General features: G+C 38.2%; 2 protein-coding genes across 3 annotated transcripts; one reads left to right on the top strand and one right to left on the bottom strand.

The window, feature by feature from the left end:
* The first annotated feature begins 2,133 nt into the window (after positions 1-2,133).
* Positions 2,134-16,006, top strand: LOC136283845 (methyltransferase-like protein 27). The gene is made up of 4 exons (XM_066173246.1): positions 2,134-2,307; positions 13,167-13,321; positions 14,139-14,520; positions 15,389-16,006. The coding sequence occupies exons 2-4, from the start codon at positions 13,190-13,192 to the stop codon at positions 15,568-15,570; spliced, it is 696 nt and encodes a 231-aa protein (XP_066029343.1). The 5' UTR covers positions 2,134-2,307; positions 13,167-13,189; the 3' UTR covers positions 15,571-16,006.
* LOC136283844 (tRNA-queuosine alpha-mannosyltransferase-like) lies at positions 15,612-25,972 on the bottom strand. Of its 2 annotated transcripts, none has more exons than XM_066173244.1 (8): positions 25,796-25,972; positions 22,168-22,355; positions 20,872-20,950; positions 19,619-19,728; positions 18,741-18,885; positions 17,727-17,797; positions 17,444-17,535; positions 15,612-16,334 (listed from the first exon to the last, which is right to left on the bottom strand). In XM_066173244.1, the coding sequence occupies exons 2-8, from the start codon at positions 22,313-22,315 to the stop codon at positions 16,245-16,247; spliced, it is 735 nt and encodes a 244-aa protein (XP_066029341.1). In that variant the 5' UTR covers positions 22,316-22,355; positions 25,796-25,972; the 3' UTR covers positions 15,612-16,244. The 2 variants fall into 2 exon arrangements, with proteins under 2 accessions (XP_066029341.1, XP_066029342.1); XM_066173245.1 differs by lacking the exon at positions 25,796-25,972 and adding an exon at positions 22,628-25,058.

The following is a 25,972-nucleotide window of genomic DNA, read 5'->3' as shown; positions in this document are numbered from 1 at the left end:
ATGTAAACACAACCGTGTATTTAAACGTGATCGAGAACCTAGTAGAATACCAGAAGCTACTCTGAAACGTCTCAGAAGAAAGGGCAGAAAACTGAAGGAATTTGTTTATGAGCGTATTCTTCCAAGCATACCGAAGTCCTCTTGGCTACGTCGTTATTTGAAGGTTAGAAGAGTTACAAAGAATGATTATAAGCTTAATACGAAGAGGGTAAGATTAAATAAAGTTACAAAACATGATAAGAAGTATTTGTTGAATTGTTCCGTAAGGGTATATCAAAGGATAATTAAATTGAAGTATAGAGCAAGGAGGTACTTATCAATGTTTTCTTGTTATAGACCGATGTGTCTTTATAAGAGTCAGACACATGCATCAAACTATTGTAAATTTCAACTGATTTCAGTTATAGAGAAAAATCCTGGTCCTACTCCAACATTGTACATTGACCCTAGCAAAACAATAATGGCACCATGTATCCAAGCTAATGAATTGGTATTTGGACAGAATTCAGGACACCAATATGTTACAATGAGTTTATGCTCTTTGATTTACAATAACAAACAAGGAATCAATTCTGCTAACGATCTCGTGTCAATAATGAATATTGGAAATCAGTTGTATTCAAGTTTGTCTCAGTTAACCAAACAATCATTTTTAATGCAGACAGAATTACCCACACTTTTTAATATGTTAGAGACAGACTATGAACTTCAATACAGTGAGAGCTACACTGGTACTATTCATCAAGAAGCTACAATAGAAGGATATCAGTACTGTACCTCCTTAGATAGAGCCTTTCAATCACTTATATCCGAAAATTTCAACAATTTTGTATTGACAGTAGGATGTACTGCAGTCGCTATCTATTGTAAAGATAATGTGGGCATTGAAAAGTCCTTGAATTTCAACCTTTGCGATCTGTAGGAGCCTACTCCTATATGATAATATATTATTTTGATTGTTGTCTAGTACCATAATTAACATTCATTACACTCCAGCAGACAAAAATAAACACAAGTAGATTTATTCATGACCGGCAATGACTAAATTGCGTGACGACAGTAACAATGGCAATATGGTAGTCCCCTAAAGATAACTCCAGATGTGCGATATTGAAAGCCCGAGTTCACGTAGCTATGCGTCTAGTCAAACTAGAAACGCAAAACATCACCAATTCCCGTTTTCGATCCTCCACTGTTGACTTATGCGTAAGCATTTTAAGTCTACTTGCTCCAATACTAAATATTGGTCCAAAATTGCTCCAAAAAGGGTCCAAAATTGGTCCAAAAAATGATTAAAAAAATTGTCCAAAAATTAGTCCAAAAGTAGTCCAAGGGTCCAAGGGTCCAGTGGTCCAGTCCATTTCTTACCTATGCCAACATCGTGTTAATAGAGTAAAAAGAATGGCTCTAAAATAGATTAATTAAGGCCTAGATCAGTTTAATCATTTTCAAAGAGTTAAAATATCACGCGAAAGCCAACAGAAATTAAAAACCTTACAAAAATAAATCCTTTGTTTGACTAAATATTAAGGTTTTGTCAAACAGCCGTTAATTCTCTAACAATCTCGTGACAGTCTCGTGACGTAGCTGTAAATGTTGTTATGGGTAGCTTCTGTACTAGTAGTTTCTGAAAATTTAGAGAATGCTGGCACTGGCTGACTTCTCACAAGACCACACCTCATCTTTATAGGACCCTGACAACGCACATGCGAATTAACTTTTGTTTTCTAATTTTTGTTCCGCGTGAGTACTTGTTTTGATTACAATCGAAAATCTGTAGCAAAAGGTCATCTCTATTGGACGTTCATGGTCACCCTTGACTGAGTCCCAAAGGCCTGTTTGTAGAAAAGAATAATCAGGCGTCACTGGTAGAAAATTCACGTCAACAAGGAGTGAAAATTGACGCTCACAAATAAATTAATTAAGGTCTAGATATTTAATCCTTTTATTGATTAAAGGGAAGTAAAATAACACGCAAATGTTTAAAAGAATTACAAAACCCTTACAGAAATAATCCCCCTGTTTGACTGAAATATCAGTTTTTGTCAAACAACCGTTGGAAGCTCGCTCTCTCGAGAAGTCTGGTAAGCATGCGGTTTTGAGCAAGCTTCATTATCTTTTTTTTTACGTATTTTAACAAGCTCTAGGCAGCCTCGTGACGTAAATGCGAGGTGACGGCCAGTAGGGAAGGAGTTTTCCTCAGCGTGTTAGTCTCACAAGTTCACTTGGAGCATGTACTAAACGGGAGTTTCCGCGGAAAGATATTTGCGAAGATATTTTTGCAGAAGCCTTATTGTCCTTCAGACGGTGAGTAACCTTGGTTAAGCTTATTTTTTAAAGTTTCTTGAAGTCATCGCGAGTTGCGCGATCCTTTATCTAAATCGTGGGCGATATGGCTAATGACGTGGCAACCAAACTATCTTCTTTTTGCTCACCTAAATCCTTTTTATCTCAGATTCCAAGCACCAGCGTTTCTTACGTTAGCTTTTCTTCTTATTTTGTATTGTTTTAAATCGTATGTGATCACAAACGGTACTTAAGTCTCATGTCAAACGACGAAATATGTAACCCATATTGCAACTTAGTGATACTTTGCGGTTCGCTGGTTGATTGTTGCTAACGAGGAGGTATACCTATAGCCGTACGTGGTCTGTGTTCAATATGAAACATTGCTTTCCCCTCATGTACTTAATGGAACGAAGAAGAACATATTTACATGTGTTTCACCAGTAGCATTTTTCGAGCTTACACTTCCGCTTTGATATTTGGACCGAGAGCAAGTTTGCAATTTTCAGTCTGTATCGCATTAACATGCTTAACAGCGCCAAGAGCTTTCTGATATGCCAATAATTTCGCTAGTAAGTATAAGTGAATGTTCGTCGTTACTGAAGGAAAAAAATCATTGGATTTAAGCATTTCCATTGCAGCGAAAGTTCTTTGGATAACATGCTACTTCGAAGAACCCCGATCATATAGATAATTTTAAATTTTACTTAACATTATTGATGTTACATTTGAAAAAAAGCGTATATTGCAACTTAAACGATATCAGAAGCCTATGATTGTTGCAAAGAAGGAAGGCTGCCATGAAAACTCCCTCACAGGACTCCATCAATTTGCAAATATTTGTCAGCTTGACTTGGGCACGTAGACAGTTCGCCTGTGAACAGTTCGGTTCTAACGCCTTTATGAATTTCCTTACTTTGCATTGGTACTGTAGAAGCAAACTGACTCTTTGTTTCTAGTCTATGAATTTTTGTCTCCTTTTAATTTCTGAAAACACGAGCCCAGCGAAAGTTTGGTGAACACGAAATCAACCTTTGAACTTGAATTTGTTTTTATGTTGAGAATAACTGATCAATCACGCTTTACTTGTGTAGTGTTACAAAGACGGCTGAAGGAAAGTTCAGGAACACTTTGAATTTGCCTATTGGAACAAACAAATCCAAACTAGTACAAAAAATCCAAACTTTAAATTTTTCTACGGATAATTTGCAAGTAGTGTGTTTGTGCAGATAATATCTGTTGCTTAGTAGTAATTCATTTCAATCACACTTTACATCTTCAAATTTGATTAATTTTAATGAAAACCCTTTTTCATCTGTAACGGTTTAGGTAACGGAAGGTTATTGGAATTAACTAGAAAATCTAACAAACCATTTTAGGGCTGTTTTCAATACTTAGTTTACGTAGCTTTGTTCTACACGTGGTTATATACCAATGCTGTTAAACTAAAGCTAACTGAATTATAAAAAACCAGTTGTCATTTAATTACAGCTCCATTCATTTGTATAATATCTATATGGAATATTTTGTTGCTTTTGTCAACACGTAGTTTTTCTCAATTTCGCACTGTTCCGAAAATTTCAGTCCTTAGTTAGAGCGATTACAAAAGCGAATGATGAAACATGCAGAAAATCATACTAAAATGTTCAACTAAAACTTAAAATCTCTATTAACCAGATAACAGAAATGGTAACGGAAGTTACTGACTAAGGGGTCGAATTCTATTTTAGTTAGCCTCTTTTTTTGGCACGATGTTGAGTAAAAAGTCCCTCGATCATGGCAACAGTGTCATCGTGCACCTTGAATTACCTTTTTGTTTGACTGAAGGGGACAGGGAGCTCTGTTATTGCCAGGATAGACTCCAAATCTATCCAAACCTCATCTTCTTGAGTTGGCCACTTTAAGAAACCAGCTTATTTCTTCCGTGACTCCATGAAGTTTATAAGTGCTCCAGAACTTTGCCCAAATACCACTTCCTCTCAACCCGGTCGCTGGCAACAGGTGTTACTGCTGTATCAGTACACTCCTCTAGGAGGTGCACTCTCCAACTGCATAGAGACTCTTGGTTGTATTTCCAATCTGTGACACACTGCTCGCCGGGGCATGAGGTGCTTCTTGCGATGATCTTAATCGGGGAAGGCTGCCACTGCATGGACGGTCATTGTCCCTGTAAAAGTTGTGATTTCCCTAAAGCGATCAATTCACGATTGCGCCTTGAGGCAGGCTCCCTTTGACACAAGGTAAAGGAGACCGAGCTTGCTGACTGATGGTGCTGCGTCCAGGAAAGGAAGTCAACTGTATCTTGAATTGTGAGCTTTTGCTACCTGACAGCTTCACCAGCCATGTTTTTTACGGAACCTCCAACCCCCTCACAAGAACCTTTTGCTATGGCCGCTTTAAAGTAATTCTAGGATACACTGACATCGAAAAGATTTTTGTCGTGACTTAGCAGGTAGAAAATGGTTTTGTTCCTATAATGTGAAGTTGGGCTATCAGTGTGGAAGTTGATATGCTTGATGTTGGGCAGGATGGTTTTTAATTGTGGCATGAGCTCTTTCAGGAAAGCAAAGACTGTGGACGAATTATGCCCCATTTTGTCAGACACAAATACCATGCTCTTGTGGCTGATCTACTGGTCTTCTGACCGGTACTAAGCCACAGCCGGATAGAGGGTTACCATTGAGGCATTCCAGTATGCTGACTGTACCTCCTATAAGGATTGGCAGGTGTTATTTTTGGCGAAGTCCATTTGATGGATTGCCTTATTCGCTGTCAGATTTTCCTTGAGTTACTTCAGCTGCTCGTACTGCGCATGCTCTCTCGCCTCCCTAGCATGCCCTCTGAACTTACTTATTTCCTCTTGGAATGTACCTCGAAATTGATTTTTCTCCATATGGAAAGTCAAGATCTTCATCTTCTTCTTTCCATCTACTTATACCCTCTTCCATTGTCTGAACTGAACAGCAATGGGTAGTTGGTCGATCAATTCTTCGACTGCTGCCACGTCTTTACAGTCTTCGATGAACTTGTCCGGGTTCACGCTCACCTTGACCTCAAGTGATTTTATAGCTCGAAGCTTGAGGGACAAGTTCTGGTGGTGTTGACAGAGGCATATGCAGCGGGAGTTGAATGACGTTAAGATAATGTATTTTGGCCTCCTTTCACAAAATGCGGTTTTGCCGAATTTTGCCGATTTTAATGTCGGGGTATTCTGCTGAACTTTGCATGTAGACTATACATGTAGTCGTTCAGATACCTCCTCTGAACCTTTGTGCCATTGAACGTCACAAAGTCAGCCTTCCCTGGTATCATGCGAGAGTTGTCGCTTCTTTCCAAGAAGGCAGTGATTTTTCTGTGATCTCTTGTGACTTTTCAGGAGGTCGTTTCTTTTTGGGATGGGAAAACTTCGTATTAGCTCTTGCTAACAATTTCTCTGCCGATTCCCGTCATTCTGTTAAGGGTTCGCAAGCACTGGTATCTTTTGATGATATTCCCAGATATTACGCTGTCTGTAAGACCGCGTCGGGTGTTGCTTCTCTGCAAATCCCCGTCTTGGACTGCTTGTCTTACTTCTGCTGATATCGCATGAAATAACACCAGTTGCTTTCGGATTTGACGTAGCACATTGCGCGGACTAAATCCAGCCTTCCTCAAATATGAGTTGCATTTGCTTCGAGGAGACTTCTCTGGTTCAGTAGCTATTTCCAATTGCTTCTTTTGTCCCTTCGATTTCCTGTACAACTTCTTCTGCAATGACCATATTTTTCGCTGTAATTTCATGTTTGTCTCCTGTAGTTTTCTGTCTCAAAAGACACCCCGATTAGCTTTGTGCATGGAGCACCTTACTTCCGCTTCAGGAGATTACAATAACATCCGTCACTTATACTCTTTATGAAACCTCCGTTACTAATTTCGTTACTTAGAAGATTCATGCGACTTTAATTCAAAACAAAGGCTCTATATATATTTAAAGTTTTAAGAGTGCTCTTTCTCTCAAATCTTCGTTCCTGAGAAGGTAACTTAATCCGTGTAAAGTGGTTATTTCGCCTTTTTAAGTTCGCCTTTTTAAATTGAAAATCGTGATCCACACATGCTTCGTGTATCAGATATCACAGCAAGAGACATTTCGCAATGCTTAGAAGTATCAAGTAACCAACGCATAGTTGCGTGACTAAGAAACTATGCATCTCTGTACTCCCAGTTAGTTTTTAACTCAAAATTGCAATACTTGGTAAACACATGGTAAAGGAAGTTACGGTAACACTCAGTAACGGAGGTTACTACCCGGATAATTTATGTTCAATATTTCCTCGTAAATGAGTTGAAATGTAATGATTTTTTCTGTTAGACCGTGTTTCGAGGACATCTTTAAAATATTAACACCTGATAGTGCTGCTGCATTTTTATTACTGAGAAATTGAGGTAACGGAGGTCAAGCTCTTATCCATAACCTACCACTTCCTCCATATCTAGAGTACGGCACAAATTTCCATAACCACCAATCCACGATTCATATGGGTTAATCGATACCTTTCAGAAGTAAGATAAAATAGCTGTAGTAATAGACGCCAGTGCCTTAGTTAAATTAGATTATTTAGACTAAGTCGGTTCCTCAGGTAAAGGAGGTTACTAAAATTTTGAGGACATTCTTGTCAAAATCCCTAAATCGAGACGATTTTTCAGAAATTAAAGGACGAATCCTCATTGTGAAATTTGTTGAGTGTGCTATATTTTAAAAGGCTAAGGAGGAGAGGAACATTTGGTTCTTAGGAGATATGGATATGGTTTTAGAGCTTTATAGAGTGTGGACAACACTATTTTTGACAATCAAGGCAACTTAAGGGTGTAAAAATCAGAAATCAAGTAAGCTCTTATTAACTTTATATCGAGATTTTGACGAAAGCATTGTATACTAGCAAGCGATGCAAAAATAGTCCCAGTTTCATAGTTTTAAATGTAACTAATACCTCAAAGACACGGTTAAATAGTATTAGCTTGCTTTAAGGGGATTGGGTGTATATCTATATTAAAGAACAAGGCTGTGCAGGAATATTGTCATAATATTTTATTTGCTTGTTTTGAAAATGAAATTAGGTGTTATGGAATTATGGAGAATTTGCGAAGTGTTCTTGGTACATAATTCGCAGAAGGCCGTTTCACCGGCCATAATGATCTTTTTAGCTCTCGATTGTTTCGTTTTGTTTCAGTTGGTGATATCATTATCATTTGATAAGTTTGCTGCGCTATGTAAGAGCAGGGGTGAAAAAGGGTCAATACATGAGACGTGATTGAGGCCAAAAATTATATGGGATGACTGAATTTTCTAGCGTGATGAGTAAATTTCTGAACATGAGTGAAGAGTGATTTGCCTCCTGAAATATGCGTGACCCGAAAGAAAAAAGGCCTTTTTTCTTTCATTTCATGAAAGCCTCAAAATTTTGAGATTTGAATGTTACCATCCTTAATTAGTGACGCCTTGAATGCTGCTTAAAATATGCGTGACGCGTGAATTTTTCGAAAATGAAACGGAATCAGGACCCCGCTACTCTGCTACACTCATATGAACGATATATGGGTGTTGTCGTTCTTACGTCCGTATCAGTTACTCAAGTTAGGAAACTTCACCTCGATCAATAATTCATGTAGCCTAATGAGATGTTTGCCCAAAAACCAAAATCCACATTACCAGCCTTGCCGAGTCGTGTTTGATAACCTGGGGGGAAAAGAAAAGAATTAGCCAATAAAACTTTGACCTTTTCCTAATGAAGAACTCTTTTTGTATGCACAAGTTAACAGTATTGACACAGCTTTGACGTCTGTCGGTTGAGTACCAAAAATGTGCCAAACTTGAATGAAAATCGTTTGCTCAGTTCGGTAAATAAATTCCTTTTTGCTAGTTCGTGAATTCAATTCTCTTTGTTGTTAAAACAGAATTTTCGGTGGGAAGATCGATGAAATTCTTTGCTACCTTTCCAGACTCCCATTTCCTTCGCCCCGACAAAGTATTTCTTGCTGGCTAAGAGTGAAGAGGTATTCTTTCCTCCTGACTACGAGAAAAGAAGTATCGAAATGCAATCTTAGGTCTGTGGGTAATTGTCATAAATTATAAATTTTCGCCTGCTTTATTTGTCCGCCATGTATGGCTACTAAAGTCTACTAAACAAAAAGACATGACTTGCATAATTCATAACTATTCTTATGAAAGGCTTACCCAACAGCTTTGCTCAATCTTATATTCGCTGATCCTCAGGAGGTGCGGACCAGAAAATCCTTGAGTGTATATTGAGGTAAAAGTCAAATTTAATAGAAATTTTTATCTGACCTTTATTAAGTTGTTCTAATTTCTCTAATCGATAGCCAGTAAATTGTATTTGGATAAAGATATAGTTTTTAGTTCCAAGGTTTTAAGGTAACTACCTCACTTTTTTTTTCTTGATTTACCCATCTGGAAAAAAATTTGCTTTGTCCCTGCAAATTCTTGTCTGAAAAACCTTGCTAATGTTCGCTATCTTTTATCATGGTTGTTCCTATTTATTTAATCTTTAATCAGTTTTAAAACTTTTCTCAAGAATTCAATTTATCAAACGATGGTTCTCTACTACAGTTGATGAGATGAGTCTACTACCACAGATCGATGACGTGGCAGACTCTTAATAAGTTCACCACTTCTGAACAGTCTCTTAAATCATGGCCTCTTGAAGTCAAGCATGCTTAGGAATGGGCTCTTTTTGATCTCTCAATCCGATTGCATCGCCATGTACAGGGCCTTAACATTTTGTTCGCAGGACGCTTTGTCCTTTGCTTGCGTTACGCGAGGGGGGGGGGGGGGTTACTGGGTACTGATCCTATTTACTGATCCCGTTACGTTTGTGAAAGGGAAAACTTCAAATCTCAACGTTCCGGGGAAATATTGAAGTTTTCACATTAGGAAAGAAAAAATCACAGGTCGCATTTATTCCAGCAGGCAAAGGAAGTCTCATACCTGTTCATAATTTTACGGAATTCTGTTATCGCTAGGAAAACAAAAAAAGTGTTTAATTTTGCGACATAAAAGGTTATCAGGATAACACTGAACAGCTCCATTAGTTCCACGCTAATCTTATTTGTTCGAGATTTTAGCTAATATCCTTGAAGGGTTCTCCAATGAAAACTGGTCTGGTTGCTCTAATGTTGTGTTAATTTATGTTGACAATGAAAACTCTAGTTAATTGTACTGAGCTGGTTGAAGAGGGGAACAAAGCAGGGATCCTTATCCTGTTTCACGCATAAATTTTCGAAAACTTCAAGCGTCACGAATATAAAAGGGAAATCGTAAAATCTCTCTTCTTGTTTGAAAGGCTGAAAGGGAAATATCGAGGTTTTCCCAAAATGAGAGAAAAATTAATAGGTCAAATTTATTTCAAGAGGCAAATTACGCTTCACGCTGGTTCATCTACTCGATCATGGAATCACGCTCGCTTTTCTTTAAATTTCACACGTCACATATCAATTCATTCTGGCCTTCACACGTCTCGTAGATACCTTTTCCTACCCTTTTGTAAAGCTTCTGGATGAATTCTAAGGCCTTCTTTCTCAAAAAATAATACTAATTAGTCTCTTTTCGGCTGTCAGAGGTGCCGAGAAAAATACCTGAGTTGACCTTTGCTAGCTTCGAACAACATAGTATTAATTTTCGACTCTAATAATTTTACAGCCCGTCTTTATCTTTCCTCTTTGTGTTGGCCCCAAAATTATGTTTTTACATAAAACCATAATTAAAAAAGCCGTATTCAATTTTGCAATGGAAAAGGTTACCGTGGCAATCTATGTGATAGTTTTCTCAGTTTTCCTTCAGCCTGTTGTTTCCTTTCTCTCAATGTGTTGGCCTCTAATATAAATTATTACTTTCTTCTATGCGTTGGCCCCTAATATTACTGAAATCGTACTTTTCAATAAAATTACTGCTAAAAAACCCGTATTTAATTTGTAAAAGGAAAAAGGTTGAAAAAAGAAAAGGTTGTCATGGTAAGCTCTATGATAATTTTCTTTGTTCTAGATTTATATTCTTCAAGAAAAATACAAAATAGCCTCTTCTTGACCCGGGTTTTCTTGCTCTTCTGAGACTATTTTTTGCTTAAAGTTTGATTTCTGAGTCTCCTCGTGAAATTTTTTCTTTAATTAATAGTTGCAGTGATTTCTTTGGTTTTGGTTTTTTAACAGTAAATCAAAAAGCACCTTTATTTTGAGTTTTACGTTACGTCCTTTGGCTGTGTATTTATATATCTTCATCCTGTACTACATGAACACAATTCGTGTGAATCCTTTCTAAATAGTCTGTTAAGCCGTTCTGATCATAACTCTCCTCAGCATCGTTAAATAAAGTAAATGAAAAAGATTAATTTAAATTACATTTGTTACAGGCGTATCTAATTTTTAGGATATAAACTAAAACCTAGAATATGGAAAACTATCATATAGATTGTCATGGCAACCTTTTCTATTGCAAAATTAACTACGGCTTTTTTTATTAGCAATATAGAAAATCAATTAGTTTATAGAACATGACTGATGGGTTCCAATTGAGTTCAATCAGTGCCTAGGCTCAAGTCACCAAATACGAGCGACGGTTTTATTGAAATTCTTTGTCGTCTTTGGTGGCTTTGAGCCTAAGCGCTTATTGAACTCAGTTGGAGCTTATCAGTCATTTTATGTAAACTGATTGATTCACGGTCTTACGTGGCTCTGGTTAATGTAGTCACATCATCTTGATTCGTGTCAAATAGGTTTTTTGCGAGTGCGGATCATAGCTCTAGGCCCTAGGCCTTAGGCCCTTTTAGATCATCTGATCACCTGAACTAGCAAAGCCATGTCCGTCGCCAGCGTTATTGTCATTCTGTCATTTTCCTAGCCGGCGATTGGCTTGATCTTCGGTTTCAAAGAACTGAGTTGGGTTCCTTGTGTATCTATACGAATCAAACATAACGGTCACACACTTGCAGATTCCCGGCCCAGCTTCTCCAGATTCATTATACTCCACTTTTTTCGGAGAAGTGCTATACTTTTTGAAGCTGTTGCTCGTGTCCACGGGAGTCTTGTGGGTAGGTAATTGCTTGGATTTGCGAATAATTGAGTTTGCAATGACTTCTTAACGTAAGTAGGTGCTCGCTGGCAAAATAACCAGGGTTTGGCGAGCGCCTCGAGAGAAAAGTTAGCTTATTTCAGTCGAATTGTGTTGATTTATGGTCACTGAAGTAGATTTCAAATATGTTAAGCGAATAAGCTTAGATTTATCCTTGGGAAAGAGCCGAAGTGTGGTAACTTTTCAATTTCAGTGCTTACTGAAAGAAACCCCGAGATCAATAAAGATCTAGGCTTGAAGTTTCTGGCTCCGGATACATATGAAACTTTTAATGAAATTCACATTATTTGAAAGAACTTCTAATTGCTGGAAGTTCGTGTTGTGAAATCGGTATATTCTGGAAATCGAGTCACTTTTTCTTTCAGCTCAATATAATTTTATAGATAGATTTTGAACCACCTGGCGATAAGCAAAAACAACGGAAAAGTTTAGCTTTAGTTCCACCGGCTTTTTGTTTTTGCTGTTCTTATCCTTGACAAGTAAACGTAAAACCATCTCTAAAGCACAAAAAGGCAATTATTTTCACTCTAAAGCTGTAGTTGAAAGCCTTTTGCAGAAGTTGAAATTCTTTCTGTGCTGTTCGCGCACACGTGGCGCCAAGAAATTTCTTACCATTCTATCTTGGCTCAACGGAATTCTTCAAAGAAAATTTTTCATGTTTTCTTTAAAACCCTAAAATTTCACCGGCGCAGCTGTCCTTATTCAACAAAGTTTACAGTAATTCTTTTAAACTAGTCCGTTCAGTCTGTGCTTGTCGTGTATGATATTTACATTCAGCTGAAGTCACCTGTCAAACTCGTGTCATTATATTTTCAATGCTTCGACGGGGTGATATTCCTTTTAACCAGAACAGCTTTGATATTTACCGTTTGTGGAATTTGAGGAAACAGAAATTTTAGGAAACACAAAGTGGATTATAAAGGAGGTATCAAAACAGCTCCAAGGCAGCAACTTGGGTAATCCTATGTTTTAATTGCGAGTTTTCCAAGCTTTTCGAGTTGCCAGGGTAACTAAAAGCCCTAAAGTTGCCGGAGCTGATTTTCGTGATTATCTTATTTTGCCTATATTTATGGTATGGGGTTTAAACTTCAAGTGTTATATCACTGATAAAAGTCAGAAAAAACGCACTGAGCGCTCTCTATTATCAACTTAGAATTCGTACAAAGGTGAGTCCAACTTTTCCAAGCATCGGAATTTGGGAAGAAAGATCAAACTATTCATAAAAATTGATAAAGATACTATAAATGAAGGCAGGTATCTGAACAATGCACCTCCTTATTACATCCATATCTATATAAAAACAAAAGAGCGAGCATGGTGAAGCGGCCTGACCTGCGAGCCAGTAACACTCTTTCAGCGGTCATTTCTCTGAGGTTTTTTTCGCAGTGATGGCTTTTATGGAACAAGGAACAACATTTCGCCGGGGAGCGCTTTCCTTGTTTCCATCAGCTCTCTAGTTTGAAATGCTGTGGTGTGGGTGTGTTTGTAAGTGTGTAGAATATGGGCGAATAAAGGAAAAATTGTTCAAAACATTCTTTGGGAAGGCTAGTTAAAGTGTGTGTCCCAGTTAAAACTATGACTCGGTACAATCTCCTCTCAACAAAATTGCAGTCCACTTGCGAAGATAATATCTCTGCTTAATTTTTATCTCATCGGAGTCCTCATCCTTGTCTATATTTTAAAGTAAAGTTAAATTCTTTACGTACGGTCTTCGTTTCTATTTATGGCCCATGCTTACACCTAATTTATATGGTAATTGCAGATCACCTGTCCTTAGCTATAATCATGACAACTCCAGGAGAAGCAAGAGGAGGATACGAGAAGTATTTCACTGGCGGACTACACACTTTACATGCATCATCAACGAGGGAAGAAATTGAAGAATGTTATGATAAGTGGGCTGACGCTTATGACAAGGTAGGTATCTAGATGCGGTCGCAAGAGATTGCTGTGAGCGGTAGATTCTTTTACTTCATCAGCGTGGAAGCGGGCTCTCAGTAGCAAACAGCGGCACGAGTAGCGAAGCCCACAACAGGTCTATAAGAAGTCTCGTTATCTTTTCAGAACCCTCGCGCACTCACATTGCTCGTAGGTTCGCAGGCTCCAAACGCATGGCTTTTGCCTCTAGTGTCGTGGCGCCAGTGAAAGCCTAAGCTGCTTCGGCACAAGCGTTTTTTCAACCGTGGGAAATAATGAAGCCTTGCGCACATAAGCCAGCGAGATAGTAAGGTCTGCTAGGGGTCTATAGCACCGGTATTATTAGTACCAGACCGCCCTGGAAACCTCTCCTGTACTCGTCTCAACTCTTCCTCAACTCTTCCTGCGAGGGAAAAACGCGCGACCTGCTGCGCTGATAATGGGGACCTCCTCTCGGGCTCAGTTCGTAGGAAAGAAATTCTACTCTCTCCGCACCTCTACCGCGGAATAGAAATTGCCTCTGGCACTGAAGAGAGGACGCCGTGGGGGAAAACGTCGGTTTTTTTTTCTATTTTCTTATTGGTTTGTCTATTTGTTTGTTTGTTTGTTTCTTTTTTTGAAGATCTTACATTTAACAACGTACGAGGAACGCACTGGCAGTTTATAGGTGATAAAATTGTATTTTCCAAAAAGAAAATAAAGCTAAAACAACAACAGCCTTATGCGCCGCACTCCGAACTTGCTTGCGGCTCTTCGAGGGTTCTGATCTTTCTCTAGTGCTTCCAAGACTTTATAATTGTTATATTTCCCATTTCAGGATCTTGTGTCCGCGGGTTGCGTCAAACATGAACCAATGGTTAGAGTTTTCGACGAAGCAATTAAGATAGCCATGCCAAACAAACCGAAATGCCAAGTCAGAATAATGGACATGGGATCCGGGACTGGACTTCTGGGAGTGGAGCTGAACAAAAGGGGCTACACAAACGTAGACGCCCTAGATGTCACTCAGAAAATGTTGGATGTATCTAGGGAGAAGGGCGTCTACACGAAATTTATATGTGCCCATCTAACGGAGGCGCGGACCCCTGGCATTGAGGATGGTGATTACAATGCCATAATTTCATCTGGAGTGGTTACAGCGGCTTACGGACATATTAAACCACCGGCCTTTTATGAGATGATGAGAGTAATTAGCGATGGTAAGTGTGGTGCTTTCCTTTCCTTTTAGTTCCTCTCTAAGCCATGCTGACTGTGCAAATCAAGTTTTTCTACTAAGAGAGTCTCAATGGAGGTCAACCGAGAACTGTCAGGACCTCCCGCCCTTAGGATTGGCTATTTTTTCTATACCTCTTACTAAACCGAGTTTGAGTTTTGCACTGTAATTTGCGGACCGAGTTATTCCTGCTTGGATTTATAGCCCAAGCTTGTAACATGCGGGCCACTGATAAGTCGGACGAGGTTTCTTTACTGACTGTACAGACAAAAATAAAGTGGTTAGAAAGGTATTTTTCATATCTTTGAGTTCAAATAGAGGGGGAAGATTTCGATTCAAACAAACTTTTAAATTTAGCGGGCCGTACAGTTAAATACACTCACAAAAATTGACCAATCATAGCGTACGCACCGAGATGTAATAATCAACAACTTTTCACCGAAGTGGTGGTATGTGGTGGATAATTACCGAGCCGTTACGAGGGAAATATCCACCGTATATACTTGAACAGTAAGATTATATAGCACCTAAGGATAATAATAACTCATTTATTCTTGCAACGGTTACCATATTTTCAGGCGCGAGTTGCTCGAAGGTGAACGGCAAAGGATATTCAAAGTTCGAGCAGCCAATCAAAGCGCGCCTTCAACGCCATGCATTGTTGTAGTATATACTAAAAGGCGCTATTGACCAAGCTAGAGATCAAAGCCACGGAATATCTATAGATCCCTTGCTTTTTTAACAGTCCGAGAAGAAGCAAACAACAACAATTACAACAACAACAACAACGAAAACCGATGTTTACTACCTGTGTGTCTTTATTTTTCCAATTTTATTTTATTTGTTTTATAAAGGAGGCGTTATCTATTTCAACGTTCGCACCAAGGAAATTCCTGACTTCAGGCCGAGCATGAAAGAGCTGGAAGATAAGGGCCTGTGGACGCTTATCAAGGAAGAACAAGTACCACATTATAATATTGGAGATCCTGCTCTACCAAAAAGTACCACTGTATTTGCGTTTCAAGTTCACCACTAGGAGTGCCACGCTTTTTTAATACTAGATTTTTCGCAAGGAGGTAGTATACTCGGTACAATAAGACTGTATCGAATAATGAAAACGTAAATGTAAGGGATTTAAGGTCATCGGTTTAAAGTCTGTCAGTGAGTATACAGAGAAATTCTTAATTCACTGTCGAAACATTGCTTTGGTTTTGCTTTACTAAGTTTGTGAGATTTAATTGGCTCTTTAAGGTGTTTTCCTTTCTTCTGATAGGACGTACTTTGGTTTAGGATAATCGATCGAGAAGCGCTTAAGATCAAGCATGAACTGTCATTCTTGTTTTTCTCGCCGTTAGATCGTATTTAAAACTCATAGATGCACTGTAATAAATCGATCCTTGCTATTTATTTCATTAGTTTATTTCATCATAGAAAGTAGAAGCTAAGACAAAATAAAGCATGCTTGCTTCAGAGTTGTAGTAGATCTGTCCTGGTTCGATTGTGCTTCAAAATCTAATTCGGTTCCCAGAAATCAGTTTGCGTTTATGAGAGCATTCATTCGGTAAAGCTATTGCCTTCGACAAGACTTCAGCAACCGGTCGCTATGACGACACGATATAAGTATAGTGACATGCCACCATCTCATTGGACAAGAAGGATCGCCAAGTGTTTGGTGATTCAACGATTCAAGACTGTATCCCAAGATTAGCATCAGTTTTCATTTACATGTTGATCCACTGGTGACAAGAGATCGCAAAAAGAATCCTTTAATTTTCCCCACGTAAATCGTTCACAATCAACCTGCAACATAAATTCCGTGTTAGATATTTCGTTTTTTTACTCCTCTATCACTGTAGGAACACTCGACAATTTTAAACAAAGTATGATCCGGATAATTCACAGGAAGCAGATAAATCGTGTTTGACAGCATCTCCTACGACAATCCCCAAACAATTGCATTCGCTCCTGTTAAAGTCCAATGCGATACTTTATTCATCTGCCACCACAGTGGTCGATAGGCGAACTTTTCCACCTGCTGAGGGGCGGTGGAAAGTAAAGCTCCACCAACGTTAAGCCCACAATAACTACTCAATGCGGTTTCGTCTTGCGGAAAGGATGCTAACTAGCTTGCGAACTGGCCCTTATTAATGGCGCTGTAGGACGCGCGTATCTCGGTCCGCGTGAAGACTTAAGACGAGTCACCGAGAGGTTTTTCCGGGATCTGGTACTCATTACCAGTGCAGTACCCCTTGCAGACCTTCCGCTGGCTAACGTTGCTCAAAGGCTTATAATTTATCGCGGGCGCAGAGTCGCTCGTGCCGAAGCACCAAATAAGGGCCTACTCCCTGTCTAGGTTTCAACCAAAGCATGAGGTGATCGTTTGCATAAACGGTCAGTCTTCAAGATCAAGTTGCGCAATGGTATACCAGGGTAATTTACTGTTATAAGTTGATAACGTAAATTGGCCACCGTAAAGAGTTAAAAACTGACGTTTCGAGCGTTAGCCCTTCGTCAGATTCCTCTCAACACTTAAACTTCTTACGGTGGCCAATTTACATCATCAGCTCAGTTGCTAATACAAAATTACCCTATTATACTCTCCCACCGAGGCAGCACCACAGTTTACTTGGCAACCTAGCCTCTATTTTGCGCAGTAGTAGCCGACTTTCGTATTCTCGGAAATTCTGGGCGAATTCTAGTGGAATTACAGTGGTGGCTCATAGTCAATGGAGACGAGCGAAAACGTGGGCGCGTGAGAAATAGCAGGATTGGGATTACAAATTCAAAACAACACGTTTTCCTGAAAACCAAAACCACCGCGTCCACTTGACTTGCCAGTTTCCTTGCATTTAACTTCGTCTACACTTACAGCTCGGCATAGGCTGAGATGCCGTGTCTTAATGACTTACTGTGACTTTGTGAGATCTCACGTGTCTTGGATTTCTACAGAAGTATCGCAGCTTCTTGGATAACTGTTGAGGTGTTGAGTATAAATACTCTGCTGGAAAGGAAAAGAAGACAAATGATCAAAGTCACATAAAATTCGTATTTTGTCCCTCAGCTTTTCACGTAAAACTGATGCTGAATCATAGCTTTAAAAGTCTAACATACAATATTGTACTAGTCAAATGTGGATATACTTTCCAACAATGAGGTGCACGGAATAGATTAATAAACGGCGTATCTACTCACAAGGAAATATTTCAGGATAAACCAACTTGTTTGGACAAAGTGGATAACAACCATATTGCACAGCCTCTAACCTAAAAAGAAAAATTATGATTTTAAAATAATCACCACTACATTTAACTTTGTTAAAAAAAAATCTCGGTATGTAACAGTACTCATCTATCCTGTACACGAATTACACTCAAAAACTTTTATTTCCCGTCCAGTTCAGCAAAGGTTACCATTGTCTCGAACGGTAAGAGGGTCAACTAATGCCACGAATCCCAATTTCATACAGATTCTATCCGTTATAAATTTGCCCGCCTCTACTCCACCCATCTCTGACCATTCGGTATGGAAAACTTGAAACCTTGGAACGCAGATAGAGAGGAGTTTGGAAACAATAGTGTTCAGTATCAGGACGAACCATAACACTGAATGGTGGGCACAATGAAACCTAGAAAAAGCGGAGTCCAGATTACGTGGATACTGGCTCTAATCCCGAATTTTTCCCCGCATTTTTACGGTAAAATGGAACTGTATTCAGCGAACACAAATGTTAGGACGACACGGCAGCCACAATTGACTATATTACTCGCATGAAACCCTATTTAAATTTTTTTCCCAAAGAGTGATGGGCATCTTATTTCTCCCAACAATATCACCCCTGAATCAAACGTTAAGGCCATGAGAATAAAGGTAATGATCGTGAACTCAAGAAGCTCTTGATTGTTGGACAACTTCTCCTCGTAAGTACTGTAGGAAATCTGTAGAGATCAGTAAGGAGAACTTGCACACTGATGATAGGGAGTAAAGAGTTGTTTTTACTTCTACAAAGGGGGGGACATAGAGCAAGCAAAGTAGCTCAGCAACTTGAAAAAAAGCACATGACAATCCCTTTTCAAACCTCCCTGGAGCTTCTCCATATCACGTCAGTGAAAGCCCTGAATCGATTTGGGTTTAACCTTGCTTAAATTACAGTTAGTCTCAAGAAAACAACTACAACTACAACAACATATTCAATTCATAGAAACTTACATCGATACACCGAAAAATTCATGCTCTGCAGTGGACACTGCTACATCAGCAGCCTTCAGTATGGAGATATATACCCTGCGAGATTCCTGATAACCCCAGTGAAGAATATGATCATGGATTCGTCTACAAGCTTCCTCAAAAATACCTAGTGTGTTATGATAGGGATGGCATATAAATTATAATAACAAGTTCCAACAAAATGTTTATCCCTTTCTCAAGACAATTCTGAGTGTTTTACGAGTACCCATAGCTTTTAGATTTTTCAGATTTTGATCTTCTGATTTGATTGATCAATAGCTTAAGCTAGGTGGGGCCTAGTATGGATAAAATCTCAAAGACAATCTATAGCACACAGCCTCAAGCCTGAAGTCTCTCAGTCTATGGAAAACAATGTTCAACCAAAGACAGACAGATGAAGGGTTCCTCTTACCTTACCTTCTCACCCTCAAATTGTAGAGGTAATCAACTCACTAACGAGTCATGTCCACTTACAGGGTTTTCATTAGAATATGTAATAGATGCATGATCTGAACTGATTAGTTGGCTGACTTGAATTACTCTAACGTAGCAACAGGCCCTTTCTGGTCCTGGAGGCCCAAGGACAAATTCAAACTTTGAGTTGTGATTTCTAGCATTCCGGGACACGGAGCATTCTGGGACACTAAGCATTCTGGGGGACCAGCATTCTGGGTAACATTTTTTGGCAAAACATTGATGTTAGAAAATGTTGAAAAATACTTATTTTCTGCTTTGAGTAGGTCTGGTCTGATAATGGGAAGGTTTTTGTCATCTACCACCTTCTCACAACGACTGAGTCATACATGTATGTTCACCCACTGATATGGATTGGGTGCAGTGTACTATTGTGACACAAATACCTGGAGCTTCAGAGAATGTTTCTCCTAATACAGAAACCTTGAAATCCAATCCTTGCTCAGCCAACTGATACAGGGTGCGAAAGAACAACTCAGGACCTTTGTCATGTTCCCTAATAACACCAATAAAAACAATAACTAAAACAAACTAAATAAATCCAACTTGTACACTGGCCTTTATAGCTAGTGTTAAGTAGTGTGCTTGGTATAACATTTTTTCAGTACAAGAAGTCAAAATAAATGTACAGTTATACTGGATTATAATATTTGCTTTTTGACCCCTAGGTCCTCTGTATATTATGATTTTGTTATTCCTACCCATGTCTTTGGAACACCAAAAAAGAATCTGGTATGAACTGGTTTGTACAAATTTAACCAATCAGCTACCTTTTAACTAGTTAATAGGGTTATCTAATTCAGATGTAAACTAAGATCCATAGAGACTCTAATACTTTAAGTAGTTTTGTTAATTAAATCTAGCTACCCAAAGTTTGGTATAGTGATACATGTAGGAACACCTAGAAAAAACATCAATGCATACAGCCTATTTGCAGTTTCACTTGCAATGAGAACAAACCCATGCCTTGGCAATTTTGGATCAGTGGGTTAGAATATAGCCACCACAGATATGTAGAGGACACAGTACCTCATGTTTGACTTTTTTTTCTATGTTTTACTATGTACACATTGGTACTTCAAAAGTATTTCTGAGTACTGAACCACTGATTCAACATATTATCTGTCTATATCCCCACAAAATTTTGTAATTTGAAAATTCAGAGTACATGCAGATGAACACTCAATATTTCAGTAATTTTCTTCTATAGGCAATTACATGTACCAATGGCGCAATAGGTCACTGTGATGTAAGGCAAAACCCAAACATGAGAGCCTAAACAGAGGCAGTGAGAGGTCCTATAGGCAGCACTAAACTGCTACTAATGGGCTCTTGTTTAACCCTTCAAACCCAAAGAGTGACTAAAATCTAATTTCTCCTACAATATCACCCCTGAATTAAACATTAAGGTCATGAGAATGAAGGAAATAGTACCCAAAAAAAGAAGCTTTTGATCAGTAAACAAATTCTCCTTGTCAGCACCTTAGGAAATGTGTAAAGAACAGTATGGAGAATATGCATTATGATTTTAGGGTCTAAAGGGTTAAAAACCTGAGTTTTAATGAGCAGTAAAATTAATGTTATGACATTCTCTACCTTTAAGGAAAGACCTGGTAAAAATCTATTGACATAAACCTACCATCTGTGAGCCCAAACAATATGCAAAGGTCTTGACACTGTTGAGTCCACTGGCTGATCAAGTTCTTCATCTTTAGCATCTAAAGTTTTGTCCAAAAGAATGCTGGTATGTCATCAAGTATCCATTTGTAGATTCAAGTAAGAGATACAGAGTATTTACATGGTGTGAATTAAATCTTTCATGCCAAGACACAACTAAGAAGTAATTTGTCCCTATAATATCCATACACTGTCCAACAAAAGGTGATGATGTTGAAGACAAAATATCTCCTTGCTTAAAAGTACCTTGTCTAAATAGGGATTGGTAAAGAGAGCTGAAATGACAAGTAAGGTATTGTAGATATCAAGGACAAATGACCTTAACATAATAGAATTAAAGGGGTTTAGAGTCAGTCATGTATATTGTAGTGGGAAAATATGACCTACATGTAATCCTTATGACATTCACTACAACACAAATTTTCAGTTTTATGGGACAGTACATAGGAGGAGTTATTTCAAAGCTAAATGTACACTGAAGAATACAACTTGATGTGTAGAATGCAAAAAAACTAAGAACTGTAAACAGCCACTTACAAGGTACCTCATTATCTATCCAAATCTCATGTTATTTCTCCAAGCAAAATTTTTTATTTAATCCTTTACACCCTAACATCAGTATGCATATTCTCCATACTGTTCTCTACACATTTCCTAAGGTGCTGACAAGGATAATTTGTTTAACAATCAAGAGCTACCTTAAGACCTTGATGTTTGATGTAGGGGTGATACTGTTGGGAGACATCGGATGTTTAAATCGCTTATAGGGGTAAATAATGGTAATAGGACTGAGCGGAGTCCAATATGGTCAGTAATCATACAAGTGATAAACAAAATCTAACTACTGTGAAGCCTTAGTTGATTCATTTGAATTGGATGAACCAAAGTCCTATTGGCAATAAATCATGACCCTCACAATTTCCAAAAACAACAAAATACATTAAGGACAAATATCTCCAGTAGAAAGAGAATGTCTGGAGTAAAAAATTCCACAGTTTTTTTAAGATAAGTGGCTGCTGCTGTGATTATTGTGATCAATTCTGTGATTGGTACATTTGACTGAAATAACTTAGTATGATTGGCTGCTTCAGCAGTCCTATTACAGGTGTCTGATTACAGCCAAACGTCTTATTACATTGTCCAATTACAACTATACAGAATGATTAGTGAAAAAAATTACACAGCTGATTCACCAATCACATTTTAGGAAATTGCAATGGTTAAGATTAATAGGTTAAAAGCTTCTCATATTGCTCACCTTTGTATTCTGCTGTACCCATTTCAGGTTCCTTCAAAGGAAAGTGCACCACCCTGCATTTTGGTCTGATTATTTGGTCTAATTCCTTGGGTCGATTATCTGGCATTAGTTTCAGAAAGCTTTTGATAGATGATAAAAACGATTCCATGTTGAACTGTGAGTTAAATACCACTACATCAGCAACAAGACTGTTGGAGAAAAATCAAGAAATTAATTTAAACCTTAACATCCTACAACAGCATGCATGTTCTCCATACTATTATCCACTCAGTGGATAAGCAGACGTAAATTGGCCGCCACCAAGAGTTTTAAAGCTGACATTTTGAATGTTATAGCCTTTCATCCTTCACTCCGATGAAGGGTGAATCCTCAAAATGTCAGCTTTCATACTCTTTACAGTGGCCAATTTATGCTATCAACTTAGTTGATAATACTAAATTGTCCTGTTATAGTCTCTCACCAACACAGCACCAGACAGTTTCTTTAGAAACTTATCCTCTTTATACTCCATACTGTTCTCCATATATTTCTTAAAAGGTGAGATGAGAAGAATTTGTGTTACAATCAAGAGCATGTTTATTTGGTGATAATTTCCTTTATTATTATGACATTATTGTTTGATTCAGGAGTGATTTGTATTGGAAAATTAGATAGTAGTCACTCTTAGGGGTCAAACAGTCAACAGAATAAGTAAAAAACAAACAAACACAATCATGCAAACAGAAATAAAAATACATGTACAAGTAACAAAAAAAGTTAAAATATTGATGACTTGCTAGAGAGAGCAAGTTAAAATAAGTAATAGCAATAATTATTATAATAGTAAAGGTAAAAATAATGACAACAACAAGAAGAAGATGGAAAAAACAAACACACAATGAATGTAAACATGTCTTGATGATAATAGACACCTTCGTGCATTTCTACATATTGATTACCTCATTTGAAACAGTCCCAAAGAGGATGAAACAAACACTAATACAAACATTGAAAATTTACTACAATAAAATATGGTTGCTTATGTACAGCAGTATCAAGATTACAACTTTCAGACAACATGGATCAGTAGCACGCTTGTCACGTACAAATTGAAAAATCACGGATTTGCTTGAACTTTTAAGAATTTCTCGGCGCACAATGATCAGATCTGCTTGAGACTTTTCACAATTGTTACACATGTGTTAAAGATGGTTATGGACTAAACATAGGTAGAATAAAGGATCTCTGAAAATATTGAATCGGAGCCGAATTGTAAAGTTAGCGACAAAAACATGGCGTCACGCGTAACATGCGTCGGCTTCACTATTCACTGTTTTCCTGTTTTTGCCCACTGAAGCCTCGTTTATAACCGTAAGACTTAAGAGATAATGAAAATAATTTCTTTTTAAGCAAAGTGGCAACCAAAATCCTGAAAAATTGAGCTAAATCTTTCTTAAAATCAACGAAAGTGTTCACCACTTGATGCGTCACGCTTTAAAGCCTAGGAGAGACAGATAATTTTAAATTCATTTTGCAGGTCATAATTCCTGAGTTACAGAACAATTTAACCTCAAAATGCAATGCTCATTAGTTGGTTTTCAATTTCTTTTCGTTTTTTGGTGTTTTTGTTGAAACTTTGTCGAGATATGAATTTTGTTCTGCGTCCGAAACAGTTGGCGAGCGATGTGATCTGCCGCGCGATAGTACCAGTAAATGAATTTCTTGAGCATGTCAACTTTGACATAAATAAAATGCTCAAATGACAAGCTAAATTTTGGTACCAAACTCGATCGAATCCGTTAAAAGCCGACGAAAATATTAGCATTTAAGTTCATCAGAAACATTAGGTCTACAATTTTGATCCTCAGGAACATACGCGATCGAATTTATAGCAAAAACAAGCGCGACGCGTTTGTCATTTTGACGGCTTCCTTTACTTCCAAATCATTCCAAAGTCTACTTAATCAATAAGGACTGTTTCAGATTTCCTTATTGAGAATTATAATAAAGTTCGGATATAACGCGCGCTGTCATTGGTTGAAAGAGCGTGCTCCATGAGAGCTGAGTTAAAGCTGTCACGCCATCTGCCAAATTGTACCATGTTCAACCTTTTCCGGGACTTCTTTTTAGCTTTATTCCGATAATTGAAAGTGAAATTTCGGAACAAGCGAGCCGGCAAGTAGTAGAAAAATCAAGTAAAGGTTTGTAAACATACCAGGCGCCGTAATTTACGTTATTAAAACGTGACCAGATACGAAAATCCTCAAAGGAAAAACAAAATAGACATTCCGAGTTTTAAAGATTGATTCACGCTCAGTTAGATTGCAAGCTTACGTACGGAAATAAAAATCAAACACAGCTAACATTCATATAGTATATAAAGTTCAGTGTTCAAAAACAAAACAGAACAAAACAGAAATGATGAAAAATATAACCAAACTGGCATAACTGTGAAAATTCATTCTAATCATGACGGTGTCTAAGCGAATATGATCATGCTGAAGCCCATCGCGGCTCGCTCATCATGGCGATCTCCGGTCATCACAGTAAAGCAAGCCTCAGAAACTACATCGGCTGCCCTTCGAGTGAAAAAATAAGAGCTTGTTCTGATATCCTTTCCGATGCGTTGAGTGGAAAGTCACATCTGTCACTGCAGCCGAGTTTTGCCGCACTGTCATCCCGAGCGATCTTCATGTTTCGGTGAATTCGGCTGTCGTTCATTCAAAAAACACTCGCCTTGAACAGTTTGTTTTCTACCTTGTCATGTGAAAAAACTCGCGTGTTTTTATGAGCCATAATTCGGCTGAAGTTCACTGAACATTTCACTTCAAGATTCTGTATTAGAGACTTAAAAACTTCAGGCAAAAGTGTTAAATTCGACCTGCCGAACTATTTTAGTTTGTTAACTATCGCAGAAGGTGAACTTTGATGGTTTTTTAACTTTGATGGTTTGACACTTTTGACAGCTTTAGTCTTGTACAGCCAATCAGATTATTTGAACCATTCTAACAGGGATTATGATTGGTTTATTGTAGCGTGCTTTATGAGAGTTTACAATAGAGTTTATAATAAAGCTCGGATATAACACGTACTGTCATTGGTTGAAAGAGCGTGCTCTATGAGAGTATAGAGCATAGAGCTGAGCTAAAGCTGTCACGCCATCTGCCAAATCGTACTATGTCCGACCTTTTCCGGGACTTCTTTCTAGCTTTTCTTTCGTTAATAAAAGTGAAATTTCGGAACAAGCGAGCAAAGGTTTGCAAAAATGCCAGGCGCAGTAATTTACGTTACTGTAACGTGAGCAGAGACAAAAATCCTCAAAGATAAAACAAGATAGACAGTCCGAGTTTTTTTTAACGGTTTTCACGCTCAGTTAGATTGCGAGTTTACGTACGGTAATAAAAATCAAACACAGCTAACACTTATATAGTATATTAAGTTTCGATTTAAAATAGAAAAAAACAGGAATTATGAAAAATATAACCTGGCATAACTGTTAAAATTCATACTAATCATGACGGTGTCAGAGCGACTTAAGGTCTATCGCGGCTAGCTAATCATGGCGATCTTCGGTCTTCGCAGTGGAGCAAGCCTCAGGAACTAAATCGACTACTCTTCGAGTGAAAAACTTAGAGCTTGCCCTTATTACCTTTCTGATGCGTTGAGTGGAAGGCAAGATCAGTCACTGCAACCGAGTTTTACGGCGCTGTCATTCCGAGTGATCTTTTTGTCTTAGTGAATTCGGCTGTTGTTCATTCATAATACACTCGCCTTGAACAGTTTGTTTTCTACTTGTCATGTGAAAAAACTTGCGTATTTTTGTGAG

This window comes from Pocillopora verrucosa, chromosome 10 (assembly GCF_036669915.1).
Source record: "Pocillopora verrucosa isolate sample1 chromosome 10, ASM3666991v2, whole genome shotgun sequence".
Classification (NCBI taxonomy): domain Eukaryota; kingdom Metazoa; phylum Cnidaria; class Anthozoa; order Scleractinia; family Pocilloporidae; genus Pocillopora; species Pocillopora verrucosa.
The sequence above is the reverse complement of the archived record's forward strand: the minus strand, read 5'-3'. Positions and strand labels throughout refer to the sequence as shown.